Below are 11,143 nucleotides of genomic sequence, written 5' to 3' on the forward strand. Positions count from 1 at the left end.
TGATTGCATCATAATCATTTCTTCTGACCCAGGTTATACTGAAGCACAGAAGTGGAAAAAATAATAAACTTTATTTTTCTGGAGATGGGGGACAAAACTGTGCTAATCTCAATTTACAAACACCCTAGGAGCCTACAATTCAATTTTCTTTTCACAGTATTAATGAAACTGGGTACTGGAAAAATCAAATCTTACCCCATAAATCTGAAACCATCTTCAAGACTAGCCTAGAATTATAATAATTTCCACATCTATTAAAACACAGTACAGTGCTCTGTTCTAATGAGATCATTTTAGGCAGCTTTTTCCTACATGGGGTGGAGACAGAAATTTAAAATCGATTGCTTTTACTTTAATTTATGATAAAACCAGAAAGACTGGTCAAAGACTCTTAGAAAAAAATTCAATAAATGCATCTTGCCAATAATTTTTAAAAAAGGATTATTGTAAGACAGGATATCTAACGATTCCAGGTAGCAGGATGATATATGTTGAGCATTATGGAGTTTTTATAATCCTTTATATACCCCTCCTGATCTGAAATATATAGCTCATATTCTGGTTTTGTGGGTTTTTTTTTTTTTTACATTGGTGTGTTTTATTCCTTACTATTTCTTAAAATTGGCAGTCTCTTATATTTTTTTCCTTAAAACTCAAAAGCTGAATTTTCATTGTCATCAGTATATAGTAAAACTCTTGCTTCATCCTTGATGTGACAGGGTCATGGTTGATGACGTACCTACACACAAACCATCTATATTGAAGAAATAAAACCAACAATAAGAATTGCCTGGAAACTGTAATCTTACCCTACAAAGCTAAGTTTGGAAACAACATCAACGTAATAAGATTACAGTGAAAGAACAGCTCATCCAAGTATACAAAATAGTTTCATAAAAATGACAATTTGAGTGATAAAAAGAACATCTGATAGCATGGTTATTGCCTTGGTGAACTCACCAGTGGAAATATGAGGTCCCACCACCCACCAAACCCTCATTTTATGTGAAAGGCATTAGGGCTTTAAGCATCATTTCTCGTGAAGTATTGTAAAAACATAAATCAAGAGCAGTTTTATTTTTCATAACAGTATCTGATTGCTGTTTTTCCAGACTCAGAAAGAATAACCAAAGGATGCCAGACACTTTCTAATGCAAGGTGAAGCCTCTTTAGGAAAACTGGCTAATGTTCAAAAATTCACCTTCCAAAATGCATAGTTATTTTAGAACTTCAGTTATGAATCATCTTGCTTAGTAAATGTGGGCTTTATATTCCCCATTTGCCTAAACTGAGGTTATGACTAGATACAATCAGACAGTGGCAAACTGATAAATATAGGCTCTAGCGCACAGCTTAATGACTTAATGTGCTCCGCATATCCCCATCTGCCTAACAAAAGTTTTTAAAATTGGTACTAAAAGAACATTTATTTTGATAAAGCATATAATTTTATTCTGTAAACAAATTTAGAAGGTTAAATGGTAAAGTAAACCATTCCAATATGAAACACAAAGACTATGTTCTTTATGAAACAATCACATTTAAACTTTTCTTTTCTTTTTTTTTTTTTTTTTGGCCAGTAAAGACTATTTTGTATTTTGATTTGAAATTAGGCACTTGGCAATAAGTTTTGACAAGTCATGAGCTGGGAGAGGGCCGCACAGAAGAGGTAGAAAGGGGAGAAAGGGGAGGAAGTAGAAGGAAGAGCAGAGAGGAGCATGGGGTTGGTGGCAGAGGGCCAGAGGAGCTGGTGAGGACTGAGACCTGCCACAAACAGTCCTCTCTTTTCTGTTCTCTGCCATAGCCTAATGTATCACTTAAGCATATTTGTTCCATGGTGCTTTTTAACTGGATCTAAATGAGTTCTTATTTGGGGAAATGATGTTCTTTCACAGATGCAGTGCCAAAGGCTGTCAAAAATAAAGAACGAACGTACATCATGACAATTTCTTTTCCTGTCGTGGTAGTTTAAAATAACTGTCTCAGCAAACTTATGGATAAGTTAAAATTTTAAATGTTTCATTGTTAAATTTTTTGTGAAAGCAACAAATGCACTTTTTATTCTTTTTATATGACAAGGCACGGGAATGTGTCTTTTGTGCTAACTGTGCATTTTCCACACTATGAATGAATTGGTTTAGGGTATAGTGTGGAACTATGTTAATAAGTGTCCTAACACTTGCAAGACTGTGCCTACCTAAATAATCACAGTATTAATCAGTGAAAAACAAGAAAATACATAGAGCTGACATAGAGGATTCTTGATGAATCTGGGCCAAATCAGACTATGTAGAAGGCTTCTAAGAGAGACCATCAGATCTTAACCAAATGTTTGACAGAGATAGAGAAAGAGAGAATTAAACATCACTTTTTACCTGTCCTCTAAGATAACACTATTTAGCCATCTGTGAGTCCGAGGAATACTTTCATAGCCATTTAACTGAAAAGTAGCTTCTGTGGAAGAGGTTATAACCCTTTTTTTTTTTTTAAGGATTTCTTTTTTTTTTTTAAAGATTTTATTTATTTATTCATGAGAGACAGAGGGAGAGAGAAGGGGAGAGAGAGAGAGAGAAGTAGAGGGAGAAGCAGGCTCCCAAGGAGCAGGGAGCCCGATGCGGGACTCGATCCCAGGACCCCGGGATCATGACCTGAGCCGAAGGCAGACGCTTAACCATCTGAGCCACCCAGGCGCCCGGTTATAACCCTTTTGACAGCTCTTTGTCCTTGCCACTGTAGTCAGTAGCTTCTGGATCATTTAGGAAAAATGCCAGCAGGAATCAAAAGCCTTCATATTGCCCTTCAGGTGTGCGTACTTGCTTTCCCCACAGGTTTAGTAGACCTCGTAGTTTACACTCCAGGTGTAACTCTGAGGGTCACTCCAGGTGACTCTGAGGGTATGTGATGATGGCATGAATGACACAGGAGGAAAATCATTTGTTGTTTTAGTGTTCACATAAATTGTGTATAATTCACGATGCTTTCCTGCTTTATGAATCATTGAAATAGGATGTAAGTGGGCACTTAGGATATTTCATCTACTCTTTTCCTTTTTTCTTTCTCTTCATCTTGTTTTTTGGCTCGCAACCCAACCCTCAAATCAAAATATGTGTGCCACCGCCACAGTTGGATGCTACTTGCCTGCTTTCAGTCAGGAGAAAGGATCCTTGGGTGCTCTGGCTTATTCAGTACCCATCTCCGGTCCTCCTCAAGTTTCCCATTGACCTGGGCTCTTTGTGCCTCTGGTCCAGTTAGCTCAGTTTCACCTAAAAATCCGTTAACTTCAGACCATTCACGGACTTACCGCTAATTTGTATGTATTCCATTCTCTTAGTTCCCTTTTTCACTCTCTTTTACCTGTTTTGAAAGTGTTCTCATCACATGCTGGGACAGAGAAAGGTAGATAGAGTGAAAGTAAACCATAGTTCATTTGTTTGTTTTTTATCACTGCTGAGAAAGCACATATAGATTGTCGTATTTATTTAAAATGTCTTGATTTAGTGTATTATGGCGTGTAAAAGGAATGCAGAATTCTCAAATGCATGAAATAAAAGAATTGCTTATGGGTCTCTCTGATCAAATTCCTTTTTTCTCATTGTTACAAAGGGTTAAGAGGTGACTGTGTTTCTTTTTTGATATAAAATTTTCACCAAATTATATAAGAAGGCATTTAGGCTTTTTAGCCATTTCTACTGTTCTCTACATTTAAATTACTATGAAATTTCCTCAGAGGTTTTCCTGCAATCATCAAAATAAACCATTAATAACAGTAAGTAAAGCCATATTTTAGTTTATAAATATATTTAAATTTCTCTAGCCTTTTTTTAAAAAAGATTTTATTATTAATTATTTTGAGAGAGAGAGTGGGGGTGGGGGTAGGAACAGAGAGAGAGAGGGAGAGGGAGAAGCAGACTCTGTGCTGAGCATTGAGCACGACATGGGGCTGGATCCCAGGACCCTGAGATCACGACCTGAGCAGAAACCAAGAGTCAGAAGCTTAACCGACTTGAGCCACCCAGGCGCCCCAGATTTCTCTAGCCTTTTATTGCGCATCTGGGAGAGATGTCTTTAGTGTATAAATACTTTCGATTTTAGCACAAAAGTTAAGGAAAATGTCACTTCTCCTTCAGATTTGAAGCAAAACAGAAAAAAATTATTAAATAATTCAGATATGGAAGCAACTGCATATTGCAAACACACCTATAATAATACCTATGGTGGTTATTAACTTTTAAATGTGAATCAGGGAAAAGGATAGTGTTTCCTCATTGGGTTTTGGCATTTTTTGGTCAGTTATTTTTAAAAAATGGTATGTAGACTCTTAATTTACATATTGGTTACAGAGATATTTTTAGGCCTGCATGTGACTTTAAGCAACATTTTGGCTGGAGTTGCAAAAAAGGCGAGTATTTTCCTTAGATAGGAGGTGTTTATCAAATGCCTGTATGGCAAAATTGAAGCGCTTGAGGCTTTGCTTTGGTCTGTGAATCTTCTAGTTCTAACATCAACTTGTTGTTGCTGTGTTACTAAACACAGTTGTTGTGAACATGTATCAGAAATACTTCAGCAGATAAAAACAAGATTAAAACTCTTGGATAAAATAGTCCATTTATGATATCAGTTCATAAGTAGAAAAAAAATGAACATATATACTTAGTATAGAACATTTCAACGCTGCATTTCATTAAAACCCTCAAGTCTTCTTAGCATGAACTATATGACTAGGATTTTATATCCATTCTCCCTATTCTTCTCTGACAGACAAAGTGAGAGCATTGTGAAAAATATGTTAAAATAAGAGCATTCCATCAGGGTGGGGGCAAAGATTTAGGTAACATTTAAATAAAATCCTTTACTGTAGTGGGTAAGACACCACGTTAAAAGAATGATCCACAAATGAGCAAGTAACAAGTTGTCCTTCAGTGCAAGTTTGCAGCTGAGCTAATTGGCAGACTTGGGCAAAGATGGCTGTATTTGAAAGAACAAGTGCTGCCTCTGGTTTGTGAGGTAGTGACAGACTTCCTGCAGTAGGTTCTCTTCTTCTTGAGAGGAAATTAATTTCCTGAAATCAAATGCTGTGGATTATGTCTTTGTCTCCTTCCACCTTGGCCACAGAAGCAACAACAGGGCTTTTTATTCAGCAACATCACATGGGCTTTTGTAAAATCAGCAGTGACATATTCAGCATAGAAAGGTTTCACCTGATACATTTTGCGGCTCCAGAATACAGGATATTGCTGCTTTGAGCCTGAGAGCTGTTACTTTGTCAGTGACTCTATGTGTAAGGCTTTATTTGGGGAAGGAAAGGAAAATGACAGCAAGAGACCCCCGCCATGATGCAGAAGAAATCTTGGTGATGTTTGAAAATGGGATGACAAAGCAGGTAAATGACTACCAGTATTTAATAGGAACTTTTGTAGAAATATTAAAAAAAAGAGCTACTAAATGATGTTTAATAGTAGTAAAAAGCCAATTTCAGGCTTCTTGAACTGTGCACTTTCTGTATAAACACACACCCCGTTTATATACACGTACCCATATATCTGATATATACACACAACCTTGAAATTCTTTTAATTCATTCTGCATAATTTACAAAAAAATATTTTGAAAATTACAGCATTTTTAATTCGCTGCGTCTGAAAAATAACCTTTCTCTGTAAGACCAAGGAGAGGACAGAGATTCGGAGAAAGAAAACATAACCCCCAGAGAAGAATGACCCGAGGGTCAGAGATAGGACAGATTTTTATCTCCGTACAGTTCCTATTCTTTAAAAATTTTTCAAAAAAAATTTTTATTGTGTAGAGTAAAAGAGCTGCTCCCCACCCCACAACCCCCATTGGATAAATTAAATTAAACTTATAACGATAAATGAATTAAATCCCAGGACTTTTTCCTCTCCGTCATTAATTTCAGTGCCCGACTATGCTCTGGAGAAGACATTAGTGAACCCTCTAACCCGTTTCTTGTATCCGTGGAAGAGCGTTCTTTATACTTTGGAAAGACTGAAGGATAATTTTGCCAGTTGAAGAAAAGTATGCTAACGAGTCCTTTATTCATTATTATCTATTAAGTACTGAATTTTGACCCATACCCGATTTAGATAGTCTGCAAAATTGAGAAAAAATATTTTCCTACTTCACCCTCCCAAATTTAGTTTTGGTGGTCGCTCAACCACTGCTAATGAATGAGTGATACATAGACACTTATATGAGTAAATAAACCTCCAAAAGAAAAGGATTTAGTTTTGTCTTAGTTTGTAAAGATGAAAGTAAAATCACGCTTTTACAAACATGCATGAGAAGCCTATTCAAAATGCCTGGATTATCCTGTTTTTCAGTACTATATTCATTACTGTATGAGACAATACGATTTCTAAAGTAATACTGAATTTAGCTATCATAATTCACAGTCTAGAGTTAGCCCTAAGTGTTCTGTGTGAACATCAGTTTGATTGCTGAATTAATACCCTCTGACATTATAAGGTAGTGTCATTACGATTTTATTTACCATGTCGGGTTTATGAGTTTTCACCTGACACATCGACGTGGCCCTTAAGAGCTACATGAAGCTTACTTGGGGCCGCACTTACAAAATCTTGTTAACAAAACTGGTCTGTGAGAAAGAAAAGATGGCAACTAATCTCTCCCCAAGTGCTTTGATGAATAGTCCCTAGGTTTTAGTGACCACGAGGCATAGGGATTGCTACATTTAGCAGCAGTAGACTTTTCCTAAGGCAGTAGGTGTTATGCCATTAGGCATGGAAATAGATGGTGAGTGTTACTCTAGCTCTCGGGCGTTCCGTGAACTCCGTAGTCACGCGCTGTTTTTCTCACCCTCTTTCCCGCAGCTAACCCAACCCGAGCCGGCGGGAGAGAGCCCTACCCAGGCTCGGCGGAAGTGATTCGGGAGTCCAGCAGCACCACGGGCATGGTGGTGGGGATCGTCGCGGCTGCTGCCCTGTGCATCCTCATCCTCCTCTACGCCATGTACAAGTACAGAAACCGGGATGAAGGCTCATACCATGTGGACGAGAGTCGAAACTACATCAGTAACTCAGCACAGTCCAATGGGGCTGTCGTAAAGGAGAAACAACCCAGCAGTGCGAAAAGCGCCAACAAAAATAAGAAAAACAAGGATAAAGAGTATTACGTCTGATCCCAGGATCCCAAAAAGACCCTTGTATAGAGATAGTCTTCATTTTATCCGAGACATAATATAAACTTATCTCCTTTCCTTTTTACGAAGCACATACAAAAGAAGACAGGGAATGCAATCAGGAAGGAAAGACTGTTTTTAAAAAATAAAAACAAGTATCTCATGCTCTTGTTTCTCCAAAAAAAAGAAAGAAAAAAAACAAAACAGGGGCCAATAAATTCCCTAACATCCACAGTGTTTTCATTTACTCTGCCTGTCTTTATGTTGCTGGAACACTCCTAAAAGACAGTGATGACCGCACGCATTCATAAAGCAAAGGAGTATTACAACATCAAGGCACAACACTAATACAACACAACACACACCACAAAAAAAAAAAAAAAAAAAAAAAGAAGCTACCTATGATCCTGGATTTAGCCAAAGTGCTAGCGCTTTCCTGAGAAGTCAGTTAGTCCGATTGCCAGAGAAGACTGTGTCATTTTGAATGACCCAACCTGCAAACCTTTGGGTTTGCCACCTGGTGCAACTGGAGCGGTGGTTGGAACTTGCATTTGAAAACAAAGTGCTGGCTTTTTTGAAGACTTGTGTAGGAACACATTCAAAAAGCCCCTTTCTGGTTGTGAGGGAAAAAAAAAAAAAAGTATGGAGGCCTTATTTTCAACAATGTGAAATATAAGGCACATTTTCACACTAAAATCTCATAACAAACAAACAGAAAAAACCAAGAGGGCATAGATGCAATCATTGGGAAATTTTCATGCACGCTTAATATGTTATTACATATGTTTATATAAAATCCATCTCTGTGTGCTTTCTGGACTGTGATAAGTGACGTTTTATAGCCTGTTGTATAGAAAATGCAAAATATATCTCTGCTCTTCAGCCATTTTTGGTAAATTCAATGTTATAAGTGTTGCTAAGTATAGGGAGTTTTATGACATCAGAGCAACAATTATTTCAGGGTTGTTTTGGTTTTTTTGCCACCATTATAAATTGCCACAATTACTTTTTTTAAAAAAAAATTACAATGTAGTGTTTATTCTAAGGAAGATATGTATGAATGTATATAAAAAGACTCAGCTACTTTTTTTTCCTAACATGTACAGCCTTCATTCTGTTGCAATTAAGTTTTAGTACTTGTATGAAAGGTGTGAATTAGAAGGTAAAATATATACATATGTATCTTATAATCTTTTCTCTCCCCAATATTCACATTTTCCACATACTTTCATCATTTACAATCACACACACACACACACACACACACACACACACACACCAATCCAGAGGAATCCATCAGATATGATGGAAAACCCGAGCGTATATATATATAACAGCAAATGTTTACTGACAAATTGAAAAGCAGGAAGGAAGGAAGATAGTTGTGCCAAGGTATTGATGACAGATGGGGTGATTTGCTTCATTGAGATCATGCTCCCAGGAAACCCTGAGAATATTTTAGTCCCTAATGAAACGGAACCTTTTCTTATCAAATAGAATATCAATGGTATATTGCTGCATGAATATGAACCATTATGTGGGGGAGGTTACAGAAGCAAAATTGGTTAATCTATACCTTAACCCTGGCTGCTGCAATTAAAAACTTTGTTTCCTATATATATATATATATATATATATATATATATATATATATATGGTATCCCTGAACCTGATGTGCATGATAAACACTTTGGAAAGTAAACATTTTCTCAACTAAGAAAGTATTTTCAGTAATTTTGATTCTGTATTCTATCCATCTAAAAAAATCATTCTCTATTTGTTGATTATTGTCCATATTTTAACTTTTCTGGTTTTACATATATATCATTAAATATAGTTTTAGTTTAATACACATTAAGTAATAGGAAAGTATAGATTATACACTTGTTTTTGCATATTGTTTCAACGATGTTCATAGCAATAAATTATTAATATGAGCAGGCAATGCAAAGGAAATGCATTATTAGATTGGAAGATGATGCCTCAGTGAAAATTGGTCACATTACTTTAACCCATCCTAAAAGAATGATACTGGATTTCATAAAAGAGAATACCTTTACAATTAGCTTTAATCAGCAAAGGCAAAAAATGCAAAACAGCTTTTGTGATACTTAAGATGATGAAAAAAGCCAAGAAGTGGCCTGGATTTCAGACATACAGCACCTTAGAAATAAGTATAATTCATAGCGAATCACCACTGTCTACGGTTGCCAAGTAATTGTGGTGTGTGAAAAGTCTTAAAGGCTTTTCCTGACCCAGAAAGTAGAGGTTTAAAACTAAAATTTAGTATCCATAACTTGTGTTTCAGATTTTCTTCTTTTTTTTAATTTGCTAGCTTAAAGAATTCATGTCTTTTTTTTTTTTCCTCTTGTTCAGTCTTACTCAGGGAAAGCCAGTGAAATAAGAAGGTAAATATAAAACCACTAATTTACATCTTGAGGTTTTAAAAAGAAATGGTTGCTTTTCCATATGATCTACTGAACTCGAACTAGTTTCCATCTGGAAAGAGTCTAAAAAATGATGAAATAAATAATGGTATTTTTAAGCAGTATATCTATGAAGCATGTTGTTTGGGATTGATTTCATTGTTTCTTTCCAGCATAAATTTTAAAATTTCATGCAATGATATAATCTAATATTATCAGTAAAAATACTTCTAATGTTATTGGCCTACACAAAATCGAGCAATTTTTTTCTTTTTTTCTTCTTCCTTTTTGAATGGAGAAAGAAAGAGGAACATGAGCTAGAGAGAAAAAAAAGACATGAATAAGATCCCAAGTATCTTTATACCAAATGTATCAGGGTTCCATGAATAGTTTGCAGTTAACAGGATTTGACACTACCTGGCATAAATTCAATTACATCTCTAGACTGTAACTTTTCTGATTGAGTACGCTTCTTTTTTATCCATGTAATGTGTTGCCTTTAAAAAAAAATACTACAATAATGTGTGAGGTGGTCAATCCCCAAGACATCAAAAAAAGACCACATGACCCTACCCTTCTAGTGCTTTGTGTGATTGGGTATCTAAGGGTTTTGTTTTGTTTTTTTTTTTCTGTTGCAAGGCCAATTTATCCATTATTGGAAATGCTAAGCAAGTGGAATTTACTGTTTTGTTAATAAAATATTTCTTAATACAACTGTGGATTTATTGATTTTAAGAAAATATATGCGGCACCATTTTGGGACAAAGTGGCCCAGTAAGGAAGACTGAACTTGAAGGGAAAACCTGCCCTTTAGACAAGCAGAATAAGAGTACCACCTCTATTTTTCTGGGTTTTAATATTCATTAAGCACATCTACATTCATAGACTTAAAGATACAGCCACGGAATGTACCTTTGTTTACATCTGTTCATCGTGCTCTCCAGGAAACTGCAAACTCTTAAAAGTAGTTAAAAACAACAGGAAGATGCTGATTTCATGCATATGATTTTCTCTATGAAAAGCAGTATAATTCAAGTAAATATGTGATTAAATTCCAATACTATCATTTACTAGCTCCAGGTTACCTGATTTCTCTCACTTTTCTCATTAGTAAATTAAGGATAATACCAACCTCATAGGATAGTAAGGATAATGAGAACTAATGTGCCTTGCACAACTAAGTGCAAAGAAAAGGTGGCTACTTGTGTACTATTAGTTTCCATAAGATTAATGAATTCAAGAAAACATGTCAAAAATGTTTGCTCAGGTTGTGCTATTTGAAAAATAAAAGTGCAAAAGACAAGTGTGTAAAGGAATATACTTTTTCATCTCTCACAATTTTTTTTTTTTCCTGCAAAAGCAAAGTCACTGTGGAAATGAGATGACCCATCAGTTACTTTCTGTAAGTTTCAGTCCCACAGTTGGCAACTGATTTAAAACTCTGGCCTTTGAGAATAATCTGATAGAAAAGCATGAGTTCAGTCTTTTTCTCCTTTTTCACAGGAAAAGGTTTGAGCATGAGTGCTTAATCCATTTATGCCTACCTTGTTCTAGACATGTG

At 35.9% G+C, this 11,143-nt stretch overlaps 1 protein-coding gene across 1 annotated transcript in view; it reads left to right on the forward strand.

The window, feature by feature from the left end:
- NRXN1 (neurexin 1) overlaps positions 1-10,296 on the forward strand; it is a 1,127,542-nt gene extending 1,117,246 nt beyond the window's left edge. Inside the window, 1 exon segment of the mRNA XM_027622286.2 lies at positions 6,849-10,296. Within this exon segment, the coding sequence (XP_027478087.2) occupies positions 6,849-7,156 (308 nt within the window). The 3' untranslated portion in view covers positions 7,157-10,296.
- The last annotated feature ends 847 nt before the right edge of the window (positions 10,297-11,143 follow it).

The sequence above is a fragment of the Zalophus californianus genome, chromosome 8 (assembly GCF_009762305.2).
Source record: "Zalophus californianus isolate mZalCal1 chromosome 8, mZalCal1.pri.v2, whole genome shotgun sequence".
Lineage (NCBI taxonomy): Eukaryota > Metazoa > Chordata > Mammalia > Carnivora > Otariidae > Zalophus > Zalophus californianus.